Raw genomic sequence first — 18,316 nt, 5'->3', positions numbered from 1 at the left:
TAAACAGGGAATAAAGATGAATAAACAGGAATAAACAGGAATAAACAGGGAATAAACAGAAATAAACAGGGAATTAACAGGAATAAACAGGAATAAACAGGGAATGAACAGGAATACACAGGAATAAACAGGAATAAACAGGAATAAACAGGGAATAAACAGGAATAAACAGGAATAATCAGGGAATAAACAGGAATACACAGGAATAAACAGGAATAAACAGGGAATAAACAGGAATACACAGGAATAAACAGGAATAAACAGGGAATAAACAGGAATACACAGGAATAAACATGAATAAACAGGGATAAATAGGGAGTAAACAGGGAATATAAACAGGAATAAACAGGAATAAACAGGGATAAACAGGGAGTAAACAGGGAATATAAACAGGAATAAACGGGGAATAAACATGGAATATAAACAGGAATACACAGGATGGACATAGAAAGTGAGACCATATTTTCATTTCATGCATTTATTTTTTTTAAACATTTTTTATTTTCAATAAGGGCTACAAAAACATTGTTAAATACATTGTATACACAATTATCTATTTAATATCATTATACTTTTTTGAATTTTTTATTTGCAAGTGGGCTACAAAATGTTTAGCTCATAAATTACCTATAAAGTAAAGGATTTTGGAACCATCAATTATTCATGTAGTTTTGTGATGATCAGATATCCATTGGCAGTTCATGTCAGTTCTCCTTAGCTGTTATTCTGTGTAGTTTATCCTCTACAGAGTGAAGGGAATGCAGTCCAAGATGGCCACTTTTTTTGGGGGGGGGGGGTCACTTCAACAGACATTGATAGGACTGTACCTATTCCCACAATGTGCCACTGCAACAGCTACAGTACGCATATCAACACACGACTCTCTGGTTATTATGAAGGCCATGGATTATAAAAACTCCTTGGGGGGATTCATAGCAATGTTTTTTAAAACACATTACAACTGTATGACGTAAAGCTTAATATTCTCCTGGAAATTTGTTTAAGAAACAAAACAAAAAAGATGATGTACTGTACATTTGAAAAAGTCCCATGTGGAATATCTCAGAACGTTCATCATTTGTTTCCAAGAGGTACAACGTTGTCTGGGGGTTTATGAAGGTGCCACGGTGGAAACTTCTGTTTTTGATGTAGACACCTCCGAGCCATCGTCTTCTTCCTTGCCAAAGAGCTGCATGATGCACGTACGGAACTGGTGAGAGAAGAAGAAGGAAGAAGGAGAAGAAGAATAAGAAGAAGAAGAAGAAGAAGTAGAACAAAAAGAAGAAGTAGAAGACGAAGAAGAAGAAGAAGAAGAAGAAGAAGACGAAGAAGAAGAAGACGAAGAAGACGAAGAAGGAAAAGAAGAAGAAGAAGAAGACGAAGAAGAAGAAGACGAAGAAGACGAAGAAGGAAAAGAAGAAGAAGAAGAAGACGAAGAAGAAGAAGACGAAGAAGACGAAGAAGGAAAAGAAGAAGAAGAAGAAGACGAAGAAGAAGAAGACGAAGAAGACGAAGAAGGAAAAGAAGAAGAAGAAGTAGAAGAAGAAGGAGAAGAAGAAGGAGAAGAAGAAGAAGAAGAAGAAGAAGAAGAAGAAGAAGAAGAAGAAGAAGCAGAAGAAGAATGGAACATGAAGAGAGAAGCTTTCAAAAATAAAAGTCTACATTTACTTAAGACACTTGGCCTTCAATAACTACTTTAGCAGTAAATGGATCAAAGTTCACAGCTATCAAAACAAAACACACCTGTTTATTCATGAAGACATAGATCACTGGATTCCAGATGGTGGCGCTTTTGGCAAAGTAGGCAGGCAGAGCAGCAGCCAGAGGGTGGAAAGCATACCCAGGGTTAGCCGCAGCAAAGCAGGCAAAGGCTGTGTAAGGTCCCCAGCATACACAGTAAGCAAAAATCATGACAACAACCATCCTGGATACTTCCTTCTCAGCCTTCTGCGTCGACTCCGAGTCTTTCTGCTGCGCGGCTACCTGTGGTCGTTCAGGAGAAATATATCCGATTGGTTAGATTTAACCCTCTAATATGCATTTTCAAAACGCCACAACGTAGCTGCTTGCTACTTGTATGGTATATTTGAAATATGACTTACGGCACGGATGGCCAGCCACACAAACAGGTAGCAGAAGACGATCACTCCCAGGGGCAGGAAGCAACATGTAATCATGAGAACGATCATGTACGACAGGACTCCAGGATCCTCATTACCTCCGAACACATCAGGTCCACAGGACGTTTTCAGTCCATGAGGCCAGTACCTGATTGAGGGAGAGAGAGATACAGAGATGGGTTGAATAATGGTTGAATAATGGTTGAATAATTAAACCTTTTTTTTGTTGAACAATGACGTTTTTCAATCCTCAGTGAAAGAAAAATAAAAGATGTCCCACCTGCTCCAGCCGAAGATAGGAGGGGCACACCAGAAAGCAGACCAGACCCAGGAGAAGATTATACCTCCCATGGCCCATTTAGCATCAAACTTGACATTTCCAAAGGGCTTACACACCACCACCCATCTCTCCCAGGAGATAACAGCCAGAGACCACAGACCAGCAATACCTGCATGAGATATACACATGAGATATACACATTAGATATACACATGACATATACACATGAGATATACACATTAGATATACACATTATATGTACACATGAGATATACACATGAGATATACACATGAGACATACACATGAGATATACACATGAGACATACACATGAGATATACACATGAGATATACACATTAGATATACACATTAGATATACACATGAGATATACACATTAGATATACACATTAGATATACACATTATATGTACACATGAGATATACACATGAGATATACACATGAGATATACACATGAGATATACACATTAGATATACACATTAGATATACACATTAGATATACACATTAGATATACACAAAAGGTCCATTCTGATTAATGTCATTATGCTATGGTGTTTTAGCAACAGCCAATCAGTCTTTATCAGCGCTGTGTAGCAATGTAGAATTTCCTTCTTAACCCTTGTGTCGTGTTCGGGTCTGTAGGACCCATTTTCAATGTTTACTAAAAGAAAAATGATACAACTTGTTTTTTCTCCAACCTGAGACTCATTGGCCTTGGCTCAATTTCTGTGAAGAACATATAAAATAACACATTTTTATTTTACATTTTTTTCTACTTCAGAGCAAGTGACGTCACCGATTGAAACGCTATTTAGCGCGAACACCGCTAACTAGCTAGCCATTTCACATCCGTTACACTCACCCCCCTTTTGACCTCCTCCTTTTCCGCAGCAACCAGTGATCCGGGTCACGGCACCAATGTAACAGTATAACTTTAGACCGTCCCCTCGCCCATAGCCGGGCGCAAACCAGGGACCCTCTGCACACATCAACAACAGTCACCCACGAAGCATCGTTACCCATCGCTCCACAAAAGCCACGGCCCTTGCAGAGCAAGGGGAACAACTACTTCAAGGTCTCAGAACCAGTGACGTCACCGATTGAAACGCTATTTATCGCGCACCACCGTTAACTAGCTAGCCATTTCACATCCGTTACATATGTCTGTGTGTGTCTGACTCTCCTCCCTTGGCCTGCTGTAACTATATGTGTGAGTGAGATGTTAGTAAAAATTCCTGAACTAAGTGTTTTCATCATTCTGGATTGTAGCCAGTAGCAACAAGAAGAAGCTCTGCGATGTGTTGTGGACCCAAGACGGACAGGAAGTCACGGTACACATGCAAGAAATGCAAGACATACATTTGCAACACACACACACACACACACACAGTAAAACTCTGTCCCTTGTGGTGTGTAGACCGGCCTTAATGTGTTCTTCAACGTGGCTCATTTATCATTTCCATAAAATGCTGTATGTAAAATGTGTCCTTCCAATTTGTTCAGTTCAAAGCAATAAACATCAGTAGTGATGAAAACCTTGTTTCATTTGTATTTGTTCAAGATAAACAGGATTTATTCCACCCATGTCTTGATTATAATACATTTTTGTTCTAAAAAAAAAATCACATTTTATTAAAAAAAAAACAAATAGCGCTTTTATTGATAAATGTGATGTAGCAGAGGTTAATGGCAAATGTTAACCATGTACACTGTCTATATTGCTTGTAATTGATATGTCAACATCTAAGTAGAAAGTATTTTTACCTAAATTGTTATGGCTGTATTGTTTTGGGTCCACCAGACCCATGTTTACATTAGGTGAAAAACAAAAACATATATATTTTACACTTATTTTACCAGGTCAGTTAACTGAGAACATTCTCATTTACAGCAACGACCTGGGGAATAGTTACAGGGGAGAGGAGGGGGAGGAATGAGCCAATTGGAAGCTGGGGATTATTAGGTGGTTTGAAGGACAGATTGGGACACCAGGGTTAACACCCCTACTCTTACAATAAGTGCCATGGGATCTTTAGTGACCTCAGAGAGTCAGGACATCCTTTTAACGTCCCATCCGAAAGACAGCACGTTTCACAGGGCAGTGTCCCCAATCCCTGCCCTGGGACATTGGGATCTTTTTTTCTAGACCAGAGGAAAGAGTGATTCCAACTGGCCCTCCCACACCACTTCCAGCAGCATCTGGTCTCCCATCCAGGGACCTGACCAGAACCAACCCTGCTTAGCTCCAGAAGCAAGCCAGCAGTGGGATGCAGGGTGGTATGCAAGGTGGTATGCAGGGTGATATGCAGGGTGGTATGCAGGGTGGTATGCAGGGTGGTATGCAGGGTGATATGCAGGGTGGTAGGCAGGGTGGTAGACAGGGTGGTATGCAGGGTGATATGCTGGGTGGTATGCAGGGTGGTATGCAGGGTGGTATGCAGGGTGGTATGCAGGGTGGTATGCAGGGTGGTATGCAGGGTGGCATGCTGGGTGATATGCGGGGTGGTATGCAGGGTGGTAGGCAGGGTGGTATGCTGGGTGGTAGGCAGGGTGGTATGCTGGGTGGTATGCAGGGTGGTATGCAGGGTGGAATGCAGGGTGGTATGCTGGGTGATATGCAAGGTGGTATGCAGGGTGGTATGCAGGGTGGTAAGCAGGGTGGTAGGCAGGGTGGTATGCACGGTGGTATGCAGGGTGGAATGCAGGGTGATATACAGGGTGGTAGGCAGGGTGGTATGCAGGGTGGTATGCAGGGTGGAATGCAGGGTGATATACAGGGTGGTAGGCAGGGTGGTATGCAGGGTGGTATGCAGGGTGGTATGCAGGGTGGCATGCTGGGTGATATGCAGGGTGGTATGCAGGGTGGTATGCAGGGTGGTATGCAGGATGGTAGGCAGGGTGGTATGCTGGGTGGTATGCAAGGTGGTATGCTGGGTGGTACGCTGGGTGGTATGCTGGGTGGTATGCTGGGTGGCATGCTGGATGGAATGCAGGGTGATATGCTGGGTGGTATGCAGGGTGGTATGCTGCTGGCTTGAACACCACACAAGTGTTAAATATGAAAACAAAATGGAGTCCATATAAAAAGGCATCTTACCACATGTGGCGACGGTGAATCCCTCAAAGACACACATTGGGTGTCCAAGAATAAAGTAGCCAAACATCTGGTTGCAAACGCTGATGGTGCTCGCCAAAAGAGTCTCCGCAATGTCGGCAAACGCCAGGTTGACCAGGATCCAGTTGAGAGGATGTTGGAGCTTCTTGAATTTGGCAGTGGCCACCAGTACCAGGCCGTTGGTGAAGGTTGAGGCGACGACCACAAAGAGCATCCAGAGTGTTGAGATGTTGTACACCCATCTTGGAGCAATGTGGTAGTTGGGGCCCTCAAAAGGATCTGCAAATTTAAAAAGATAATTAAAAAAACAGATATGTATTAGAATATAAGTTGAATACAACTTCCAAATAAAATAAAATCTAATCAAATGTATTTATATAGCCCTTCGTACATCAGCTGATATCTCAAAGTGCTGTACAGAAACCCAGCCTAAAACCCCAAACAGCAAGCAATGCAGGTGTAGAAGCACGGTGGCTAGGAAAAACTCCCTAGAAAGGCCAAAACCTAGGAAGAAACCTAGAGAGGAACCAGGCCATGTGGGGTGGCCAGTCCTCTTCTGGCTGTACCAGGTAGAGATTATAAACCTAGAGAGGAACCAGGCTATGAGGGGTGGCAGTCCTCTTCTGGCTGTACCAGGTAGAGATTATAAACCTAGAGAGGAACCAGGCTCTGAGGGGTGGCCAGTCCTCTTCTGGCTGTGCCGGGTGGAGATATATAACAGAACATGGCCAAGATGACTTATTGATGTAGTCAAATGAGAACAGTAAATAATATGCTGAACAGAATGTGTGCATCAAAAGTTCTGAACAAAGAAAACATTGTCATACAATGAAATATACTGTTTGTGTTAGTGTGTATACTGCTACTGCCAGTTGTGAATGGTATGTCTGTTGGCTGTTGGTGAAATATCTTATCAAGGAAAAGACCTTTCAGCAACTTCACTTACCATCATTATCTTCTGTAAATATACAACCACTACAATACTTTAGGATAATCCACAGAATTAGGCTCTTTCACTCCTTCTACCGGATGATATCAAGCCCAGGCACGACACTGACAGGATGTACTGTACCTTTGGTATGATATCAAGCCCAGGCACGACACTGACAGGATGTACTGTACCTTTGGTATGATATGAAGCCCAGGCACTACACTGACAGGATGTACTGTACCTTTGGTATGATATCAAGCCCAGGCACTACACTGACAGGATGTACTGTACCTTTGGTATGATATCAAGCCCAGGCACTACACTGACAGGAAGTACTGTACCTTTGGTATGATTGCTGTTGGTGTAGGCAAAGCCTGATTCTCTGGTTGTATCTTCTTGTCTCCTTGCAGCAAACACTCCTAGCTCTGCCATCCTGGGCCGGTTAATAGGAGCTAGTGAAGTTGACTGCTGAAGTCCGTGCATCTCCACTGTCCTAGTTTATATAGCATCCTTTGGGTGTTTTTAAAGGATTACGGCCTTGGAGGAATTAGGGCAGGGTATGTGATGGTATGGACTGGACTGTCTTTCCTTAATTACCCGTTAATTACCACAAACGGCTAATTAAGGAGGATTTCAGAGGCCCGTAATCTTGTTTGAAAGGGCATTGGTGGCGTAGGAGGTTGAAAAGTAATAGAACATGGAATGCTGCTGTAACTGTGGCCCAGACTTGTCAGTAGAATGGCATTTGGGACGAGGTAAGTGAGTGCTCAATATCTAACCTTCAAAAAAACACAATCACTCTTCAGATTGACAATACAGAATCAAATGAAATACCTCATATCCATCAACTTACAACATTATGAATAACTGTATGCTAATTTTCCATGAAGAAACATTTGTGGGACTTGCTTTAACTCTTTACAGGTATTTTTTGGTAGTACTTATTGCTGTTCTGATTTCAGATTTGAATATCAGAGAAGTAGACCAAGGTCACATACTCTCTACGTTTTTGTCTACAATGCTTCTTTGGGAAAAGTGGTCAAGTGGTCCCAATGTGGACTCATTCTCTCATCCCCCCCTATTGTTATCATTTGAAAGTTCTGAAAAGCTCCACGGCAGATCATTCAGCAGTGAGCGAGAAGTTAGCTAAATGAGTTGACGTGGTTACTAAAAACAGCTGTATCGTTTCGATCTGTACAAGCTGTGTTTCTGTTTCCGCTTCCAGATTTGAATAGCCGAGACGCAGACCGAAGACGTCTCACCGTCTACGTTGTTGTCTGACTTGTTGGTCATTGTGGTCGAAGCAGACCAAAGACGTCTCATCGTCTACGTTGTTGTCTGACTTGTTGGTCATTGTGGTCGAAGCAGACCAAAGACGTCTCACCGTCTACGTTGTTGTCTGACTTGTTGGTCATGTGGTCGACGCTGACCAAAGACGTCTCACCATCTACGTTGTTGTCTGACTTGTTGGTCATGTGGTCGACGCAGACCAAAGACGTCTCACCGTCTACATTGTTGTCTGACTTGTTGGTCATGTGGTCGACGCAGACCAAAGACGTCTCATCGTCTACGTTGTTGTCTGACTTGTTGGTCATGTGGTCGACGCAGACCAAAGACGTCTCACCGTCTACGTTGTTGTCTGACTTGTTGGTCATGTGGTCGACGCAGACCAAATACGTCTCACCGTCTACGTTGTTGTCTGACTTGTTGGTCATTGTGGTCGACGCAGACCAAAGACGTCTCACTGTCTACGTTGTTGTCTGCCTTGTTGGTCATGTGGTCGACGCAGACCAAATACGTCTCACCGTCTACGTTGTTGTCTGACTTGTTGGTCATTGTGGTCGACGCAGACCAAATACGTCTCACCGTCTACGTTGTTGTCTGACTTGTTGGTCATGTGGTCGACGCAGACCAAAGACGTCTCACTGTCTACGTTGTTGTCTGCCTTGTTGGTCATGTGGTCGACGCAGACCAAAGACGTCTCACCGCAGCTGATTTGTGTCAGGAAGTCGTGATGTCACAATGGGGAGCTTTAGAATGTTAAGGAGATCCCATTAAAGTGGATGGAGAACTGAACTTAAAAAGAACACATCAACAATGTAAAATGTAAGAAACTCAATCCAGACCAGTCGACATCGTTTTAAAGTTTAAACAGCGTTTCTAGATTAAACATTGTAAGAGGAGTTAGTGTGCAGAATAATAATAAGAAGTATGACCAAGATCTAGTCTGGACTTTACCATCAACTGACTAATGACAATATTGAGCCTGTACTATGTAACATGTAGAATGATATCCTTAGACAATGTCAGGCCGGTACTATGGTATCCTTAGACAATGTCAGGCCGGTACTATGGTATCCTTAGACAATGTTAGGCCGGTACTATGGTATCCTTAGACAATGTCAGGCCTGTACTATGGTATCATTAGACAATGTCAGGCCGGTACTATGGTATCCTTAGACAATGTCAGGCCGGTGCTATGGTATCCTTAGACAATGTCAAGCCTGTACTATGGTATCCTTAGACAATGTCAGGCCGGTACTATGGTATCCTTAGACAATGTTAGGCCGGTACTATGGTATCCTTAGACAATGTCAGGCCGGTACTATGGTATCCTTAGACAATGTCAGGCTGGTACTATGGTATCCTTAGACAATGTCAGGCCGGTACTATGGTATCCTTAGACAATATCAGGCTGGTACTATGGTATCCTTAGACAATGTCAGGCTGGTACTATGATATCCTTAGACAATGTCAGGCCGGTACTATGGTATTCTTAGACAATGTCAGGCCTGTACTATGGTATCCTTAGACAATGTCAGGCCGGTACTATGGTATCCTTAGACAATGTCAGGCTGGTACTATGGTATTCTTAGACAATGTCGGGCCTGTACTATGGTATCCTTAGACAATGTCAGGCCGGTACTATGGTATCCTTAGACAATGTCAGGCTGGTACTATGGTATTCTTAGACAATGTCAGGCCTGTACTATGGTATCCTTAGACAATGTCAGGCCGGTACTATGGTATCCTTAGACAATGTCAGGCCGGTACTATGGTATCCTTAGACAATGTCAGGCCGGTACTATGGTATCCTTAGACAATGTCAGGCTGGTACTATGATATCCTTAGACAATGTCAGGCTGGTACTATGGTATCCTTAGACAATGTCAGGCCTGTACTATGGTATCCTTAGACAATGTCAGGCCGGTACTATGGTATCCTTAGACAATGTCAGGCTGGTACTATGGTATCCTTAGACAATGTCAGGCTGGTACTATGGTATCCTTAGACAATGTCAGGCCGGTACTATGGTATCCTTAGACAATGTCAGGCCTGTACTATGGTATTCTTAGACAATGTCAGGCTGGTACTATGGTATCCTTAGACAATGTCAGGCTGGTACTATGGTATCATTAGACAATGTCAGGCTGGTACTATGGTATCCTTAGACAATGTCAGGCCGGTACTATGGTATCCTTAGACAATGTCAGGCTGGTACTATGGTATCCTTAGACAATGTCAAGCCTGTACTATGGTATCCTTAGACAATGTCAGGCCGGTACTATGGTATCCTTAGACAATGTCAGGCCTGTACTATGGTATCCTTAGACAATGTCAGGCTGGTACTATGGTATCCTTAGACAATGTCAGGCCGGTACTATGGTATCCTTAGACAATGTCAGGCTGGTACTATGGTATCCTTAGACAATGTCAGGCCGGTACTATGGTATTCTTAGACAATGTCAGGCTGGTACTATGGTATCCTTAGACAATGTCAGGCTGGTACTATGGTATCCTTAGACAATGTCAGGCCGGTACTATGTAACAATTCCAAGTGGTAAATAAGCTTATTTGGACAAGTGGGGTTCCGCAGGACTTAACCTTGGAACATCTAATTGGCGTTGACAGAAGTGCAGTCAGAAACCTGTTAATCTCTCCTAAATGAAGGTTCATTTTGGGGAAGCAGGGTTCGTCCAAAAACGTGAAGGGAGTCATGTTTACCCCTGCGCTAATATAGCTGATGAATGAGACGTTTAACTGTCAGCCCTGAGAAGACCTACAGGAATAGGAGAGTCATGTTTAAACCCCTGCGCTAATAGAGCTGCTGAATGAGACGTTTAACTGTCAGCCCTGAGAAGACCTACAGGAATAGGAGAGTCATGTTTAAACCCCTGCGCTAATAGAGCTGCTGAATGAGACGTTTAACTGTCAGCCCTGAGAAGACCTACAGGAATAGGAGAGTCATGATGACGCAGGGCAACAGTCTGATAAGGTGGTACCTCTCTCTGCCGTTTATTTAATTGAGTTCTGTTTTCACCATCCTTGACTGGTGACAGATGCTCCTGCTTTTGTGCAGAATATTTCCAGCTATACCACAACTGAAACATTCAATTGAATGGTATAATTTCTGACATGGTACACTCTTAGAAAAAAGGTAGAAGGTAGAACCTATTTGGTTTCAAGTAGAACCCTTTTGGTTCCAAATAGAACCCTTTTGGTTCCAAGTAGAACCATGTTGGTTCCAAGTAGAACCGTTGTGGTTCAAAGTAGCACCCTTTTGGTTCCAAGGAGAACACTTTTAGGGCATGTATAGGGCTGTGATAGAGCTGACCCCACCATGGGGGTGGTAGAGGGATGTGATAGAGCCAACCCCACCATGGGGCTGGTAGAGGGCTGTGATGGAGCCAACCCCATCATGGGTCTGGTATAGGGCTGTAATGGAGCCAACCCCACCATGGGGCTGGTAGAGGGCTGTGATAGAGCCAACCCCACCATGGGGCTGGTAGAGGGCTGTGATGGAGCCAACCCCACCATGGGGCTGATAGAGGGCTGTGATAGAGCCAAACCCCACCATGGGGCTGGTAGAGGGCTGTGATAGAGCCTACCCCACCATGGGGCTGGTATAGGGCTGTGATAGAGCCAAACCACACCATGGGGCTGGTAGAGGGCTGTGATGGAGCCAACCCCATCATGGGTCTGGTATAGGGCTGTAATGGAGCCAACCCCACCATGGGGCTGGTAGAGGGCTGTGATAGAGCCAACCCCACCATGGGGCTGGTAGAGGGCTGTGATGGAGCCAACCCCACCATGGGGCTGATAGAGGGCTGTGATAGAGCCAAACCCCACCATGGGGCTGGTAGAGGGCTGTGATAGAGCCTACCCCACCATGGGGCTGGTATAGGGCTGTGATAGAGCCAAACCACACCATGGGGCTGGTAGAGGGCTGTGATAGAGCCAACCCCATCATGGGGATGGTAGAGGGCTGTGATGGAGCCAACCCCACCATGGGGCTGATAGAGGGCTGTGATGGAGCCAACCCCACCATGGGGCTGGTAGAGGGCTGTGATGGAGCCAACCCCACCATGGGGCTGGTATAGGGCTGTGATAGAGCCAACCCCACCATGGGGCTGGTATAGGGCTGTGATGGGGCTGGTATAAGGCTGTGATGGGGCTGGTATAGGGCTGTGACTGGACTGGTATAGGGCTGTGATGGGGCTGGTATTGGGCTGTGATGGGGCTGGTATTGGGCTGTGATGGGGCTGGTATTGGGCTGTGATGGGGCTGGTATTGGGCTGTGATGGGGCTGGTATAGGACTATGATGGGGCTGGACTACCCAACGCAGAGATAATGTACGCAGGAAGATATCTGAGAACAGGTTTGCGTCATTAGACTAAACACTGAGAATGATGTTGGCAAGGTGTGAATGAGATAATTAGGTGATTGTTGAAAGGATAAGGAAGGATCAGGGAGTTAAGGAGTCAGTCCAGGGTAAATAGCTGAGATACAGAAATCCAGCTGACTACTAGGAAGTCCTGGCAACACCCAACCAAGGTGCCAGATCACCACAATACCTGGAAAACACAGCATAAGATAAAGGAAGCGTTAGAATCAAACCAAAACTTTATTATTCACATGCGCCGAATACAACAAGTGTAGACTTTACCATGAAATGCTGACTTACAAGCCCTTAACCAACAGTGTAGACTTTACCTTGAAATGCTGACTTACAAGCCCTTAACCAACAGTGTAGACTTTACCTTGAAATGCTGACTTACAAGCCCTTAACCAACAGTGTAGACTTTACCATGGAAACGCTGACTTACAAGCCCTTAACCAACAGTGTAGACTTTACCATGGAAACGCTGACTGACCAGCCCTTAACCAACAGTGTAGACTTTACCTTGGAAACGCTGACTTACAAGCCCTTAACCAACAGTGTAGACTTTACCATGGAAACGCTGACTTACAAGCCCTTAACCAACAGTGTAGACTTTACCATGGAAACGCTGACTTACAAGCCCTTAACCAACAGTGTAGACTTTACCATGGAAACGCTGACTGACCAGCCCTTAACCAACAGTGTAGACTTTACCATGGAAACGCTGACTTACAAGCCCTTAACCAACAGTGTAGACTTTACCATGGAAACGCTGACTTACAAGTGTAGACTTTACCATGGAAACGCTGACTGACCAGCCCTTAACCAACAGTGTAGACTTTACCATGGAAACGCTGACTGAGCAGCCCTTAACCAACAGTGTAGACTTTACCATGGAAACGCTGACTTACAAGCCCTTAACCAACAGTGTAGACTTTACCATGGAAACGCTGACTGACCAGCCCTTAACCAACAGTGTAGACTTTACCATGGAAACGCTGACTTACAAGCCCTTAACCAACAGTGTAGACTTTACCATGGAAACGCTGACTTACAAGTGTAGACTTTACCATGGAAACGCTGACTGACCAGCCCTTAACCAACAGTGTAGACTTTACCATGGAAACGCTGACTGAGCAGCCCTTAACCAACAGTGTAGACTTTACCATGGAAACGCTGACTTACAAGCCCTTAACCAACAGTGTAGACTTTACCATGGAAACGCTGACTGACCAGCCCTTAACCAACAGTGTAGACTTAACCATGGAAACGCTGACTGACCAGCCCTTAACCAACAGTGTAGACTTTACCATGGAAACGCTGACTGACCAGCCCTTAACCAACAGTGTAGACTTTACCATGGAAACGCTGACTGACCAGCCCTTAACCAACAGTGTAGACTTTACCATGGAAACGCTGACTGACCAGCCCTTAACCAACAGTGTAGACTTTACCATGGAAACGCTGACTGACAAGCCCTTAACCAACAGTGTAGACTTTACCATGGAAACGCTGACTGACTAGCCCTTAACCAACAGTGTAGACTTTACCATGGAAACGCTGACTGACCAGCCCTTAACCAACAGTGTCGACTTTACCATGGAAACGCTGACTGACCAGCCCTTAACCAACAGTGTAGACTTTACCATGGAAACGCTGACTGACTAGCCCTTAACCAACAGTGTCGACTTTACCATGGAAACGCTGACTGACCAGCCCTTAACCAACAGTGTAGACTTTACCATGGAAACGCTGGCTGACTGGCCCTTAACCAACAGTGTAGACTTTACCATGGAAACGCTGACTGACCAGCCCTTAACCAACAGTGTAGACTTTACCATGGAAACGCTGACTGACCAGCCCTTAACCAACAGTGTAGACTTTACCATGGAAACGCTGACTGACCAGCCCTTAACCAACAGTGTAGACTTTACCATGGAAATGCTGACTGACCAGCCCTTAACCAACAGTGTAGACTTTACCATGGAAATGCTGACTTACAAGCCCTTAACCAACAGTGTAGACTTTACCATGGAAACGCTGACTTACAAGCCCTTAACCAACAGTGTAGACTTTACCATGGAAACGCTGACTGACCAGCCCTTAACCAACAGTGTAGACTTTACCATGGAAACGCTGGCTGACTGGCCCTTAACCAACAGTGTAGACTTTACCATGGAAACGCTGACTGACCAGCCCTTAACCAACAGTGTAGACTTTACCATGGAAACGCTGACTGACCAGCCCTTAACCAACAGTGTAGACTTTACCATGGAAACGCTGACTGACCAGCCCTTAACCAACAGTGTAGACTTTACCATGGAAATGCTGACTGACCAGCCCTTAACCAACAGTGTAGACTTTACCATGGAAATGCTGACTTACAAGCCCTTAACCAACAGTGTAGACTTTACCATGGAAACGCTGACTTACAAGCCCTTAACCAACAGTGTAGACTTTACCATGGAAACGCTGACTTACAAGCCCTTAACCAACAGTGTAGACTTTACCATGGAAACGCTGACTGACCAGCCCTTAACCAACAGTGTAGACTTTACCATGGAAACGCTGACTGACCAGCCCTTAACCAACAGTGTAGACTTTACCATGGAAACGCTGACTGACCAGCCCTTAACCAACAGTGTAGACTTTACCATGGAAACGCTGACTGACCAGCCCTTAACCAACAGTGTAGACTTTACCATGGAAACGCGGACTGACCAGCCCTTAACCGACAGTGTAGACTTTACCATGGAAACGCTGACTGACCAGCCCTTAACCAAAAGTTCAGTTCAAGAAGAAGAAAATATTTACCAAGTAGACTAAAATAAAAAGTAACACAATAAGAATAACAATAACGAGGCTTTATACAGGGGGTACCGGTACCGAGTCAATGTGGAGGTTGTATACAGGGGGTACTGGTACAGAGTCAATGTGGAGGCTATATACAGGGGGTACTGGTACAGAGTCAATGTGGAGGCTATATACAGGGGGTACCGGTACAGAGTCAATGTGGAGGTTATATACAGGGGGTACCGGTACAGAGTCAATGTGGAGGCTATATACAGGGGGTACCGGTACAGAGTCAATGTGGAGACTATATACAGGGGGTACCGGTACAGAGTCAATGTGGAGACTATATACAGGGGGTACCGGTACAGAGTCAATGTGGAGGCTATATACAGGGGGTACTGGTACAGAGTCAATGTGGAGACTATATACAGGGGGTACCGGTACAGAGTCAATGTGGAGACTATATACAGGGGGTACCGGTACAGAGTCAATGTAGAGACTATATACAGGGGGTACCGGTACAGAGTCAATGTGGAGGCTATATACAGGGGGTACTGGTACAGAGTCAATGTGGAGACTATATACAGGGGGTACCGGTACAGAGTCAATGTGGAGACTATATACAGGGGGTACCGGTAAAGAGTCAATGTGGAGACTATATACAGGGGGTACCGGTACAGAGTCAATGTGGAGGCTATATACAGGGGGTACTGGTACAGAGTCAATGTGGAGACTATATACAGGGGGTACCGGTACAGAGTCAGTGTGGAGGCTATATACAGGGGGTACCGGTACAGAGTCAATGTGGAGGCTATATAAAGGGGGTACTGGTACAGAGTCCGTGTGGAGGCTATATACAGGGGGGTACTGGTACAGAGTCAGTGTGGAGGCTATATACAGGGGGTACTGGTACAGAGTCAGTGTGGAGGCTATATACAGGGGGCACCGGTACCGATTCAGTGTGGAGGCTATATACAGGGGGGTACCAGTATAGAGTCAATGTGGAGGCTCTATAGAGGGGGTACTGGTACAGAGTCAATGTGGAGACTATATACAGTGGGTACCGGTACCGAGTCAGTGTGGAGGCTATATACAGGGGGCACCGGTACCGAGTCAGTGTGGAGGCTATATACAGGAGGTACCGATACAGAGTAAGTGTGGAGGCTATATACAGGGGGTACCGGTACCGAGTCAGTGTGGAGGCTATATACAGGGGGCACCGGTACCGAGTCAGTGTGGAGGCTATATACAGGTGGCACCGGTACCGAGTCAGTGTGGAGGCTATATACAGGGGGCACCGGTACCGAGTCAGTGTGGAGGCTATATACAGGGGGCACCGGTACCGAGTCAGTGTGGAGGCTATATACAGGGGGCACCGGTACAGAGTCATTGTGGAGGCTATATACAGGGGGTACTGGTACAGAGTCAGTGTGGAGACTATATACAGGGGGTACTGGTACCGAGTCAATGTGGAGGCTATATACAGGGGGCACCGGTACAGAGTCAGTGTGGAGACTATATACAGGGGGTACTGGTACCGAGTCAATGTGGAGGTTATATACAGGGGCTACCGGTACTGAGTCAGTGTGGAGGCTATATACAGGGGCTACCGGTACTGAGTCAGTGTGGAGGATATATACAGGGGGTTCTGGTACCGAGTCAGTGTGGAGGTTATATACAGGGGGTACTGGTACTGAGTCAGTGTGGAGGCTATATACAGGGGGGTACTGGTACAGAGTCAGTGTGGAGGCTATATACAGGGGGTACTGGTACAGAGTCAGTGTGGAGGCTATATACAGGGGGCACCGGTACCGAGTCAGTGTGGAGGCTATATACAGGGGGCACCGGTACCGAGTCAGTGTGGAGGCTATATACAGGGGGTACCAGTATAGAGTCAATGTGGAGGCTCTATAGATGGGGTACTGGTACAGAGTCAATGTGGAGACTATATACAGGGGGTACCGGTACCGAGTCAGTGTGGAGGCTATATACAGGGGGCACCGGTACCGAGTCAGTGTGGAGGCTATATACAGGAGGTACCGGTACAGAGTCAGTGTGGAGGTTATATACAGGGGGCACCGGTACCGAGTCAGTGTGGAGGCTATATACAGGGGGCACCGGTACCGAGTCAGTGTGGAGGCTATATACAGGGGGCACCGGTACCGAGTCAGTGTGGAGGCTATATACAGGGGGCACCGGTACCGAGTCAGTGTGGAGGCTATATACAGGGGGCACCGGTACCGAGTCAGTGTGGAGGCTATATACAGGGGGCACCGGTACAGAGTCAGTGTGGAGGCTATATACAGGGGGTACTGGTACAGAGTCAGTGTGGAGACTATATACAGGGGGTACTGGTACCGAGTCAATGTGGAGGCTATATACAGGGGGCACCGGTACGGAGTCAGTGTGGAGACTATATACAGGGGGTACTGGTACCGAGTCAATGTGGAGGTTATATACAGGGGCTACCGGTACTGAGTCAGTGTGGAGGCTATATACAGGGGCTACCGGTACTGAGTCAGTGTGGAGGATATATACAGGGGGTTCTGGTACCGAGTCAGTGTGGAGGTTATATACAGGGGGTACTGGTATTGAGTCAGTGTGAAGGCTATATACAGGGGGCATCTTTACCGAGTCAGTGTGGAGGCTATATACAGGGGGCACCGGTACAGAGTCAGTGTGGAGGCTATATACAGGGGGCACCGATACAGAGTTAGTGTGGAGGCTATATTTATGGGGCACCGGTACCGAGTCAGTGTGCAGGGGTACAGGCTAGTTGAGGTAATCTGTACATGTACGTGGGGGCGAAGTGACTATGCATAGGTAACTAACGAACAGCAAGTAGCAGCAGTGTACAAGGGGAGGGGGGGGGGGTCAATGTAAATTGTCCGGTGGTGATTTGTATGAGTTGTTCAGCAGTCTAATGGCTTGGGGGTAGAAGCTGTTGAGGAGCCTTTTGCTCCTAGACTTGGCGCTCCGGTACCGCTTGCCGTGCAGTAGCAGAGAAAACAGTCTATAACCTGGGTGACTGGAGTCTCTGACAATTTTATGGGCTTTCCTTCTTGACACTGCCTATTATATAGGTCCTGGATGGCCGGAAGCTTGGCCCCAGTTATGTACTGGGCCCTTTGCACTAGCCTCTGTAGCGCCTTACGGTCAGATGCCGAGCAGTTGCCATACCAGGCGGTGATGCAACCGGTCAGGATGCTCTCGGTGGTGCAGCTGAAGAACCTTTTGAGGATCTGGGGACCCATGCCAAATCTTTTCAGTCTCCTTCACGACTGTCTTGGTATGTTTGGACTATGATAGTTCGTTGGTGATGTGGACACCAAGGAACTTGAAACTCTCGACTCGCTCCACTACAGCCCCGTCGATGTTAATAGGGGCCTGTTC

The 18,316-nt window shown here is 45.9% G+C and overlaps 1 protein-coding gene across 1 annotated transcript; it reads right to left on the bottom strand.

The window, feature by feature from the left end:
* Positions 1-760: 760 nt before the first annotated feature.
* On the bottom strand, positions 761-6,899 carry LOC110516257 (red-sensitive opsin). Its single transcript, XM_036956615.1, has 6 exons — positions 6,809-6,899; positions 5,519-5,815; positions 2,401-2,569; positions 2,103-2,268; positions 1,744-1,983; positions 761-1,210 (listed from the first exon to the last, which is right to left on the bottom strand). The coding sequence occupies exons 1-6, from the start codon at positions 6,897-6,899 to the stop codon at positions 1,112-1,114; spliced, it is 1,062 nt and encodes a 353-aa protein (XP_036812510.1). The 3' UTR covers positions 761-1,111.
* Between the last annotated feature and the right edge of the window lie 11,417 nt (positions 6,900-18,316).

This window comes from Oncorhynchus mykiss, chromosome 21 (assembly GCF_013265735.2).
Source record: "Oncorhynchus mykiss isolate Arlee chromosome 21, USDA_OmykA_1.1, whole genome shotgun sequence".
Taxonomy (NCBI): Eukaryota; Metazoa; Chordata; class Actinopteri; order Salmoniformes; family Salmonidae; genus Oncorhynchus; species Oncorhynchus mykiss.
This window is presented reverse-complemented; position numbering and strand designations above follow the sequence as displayed.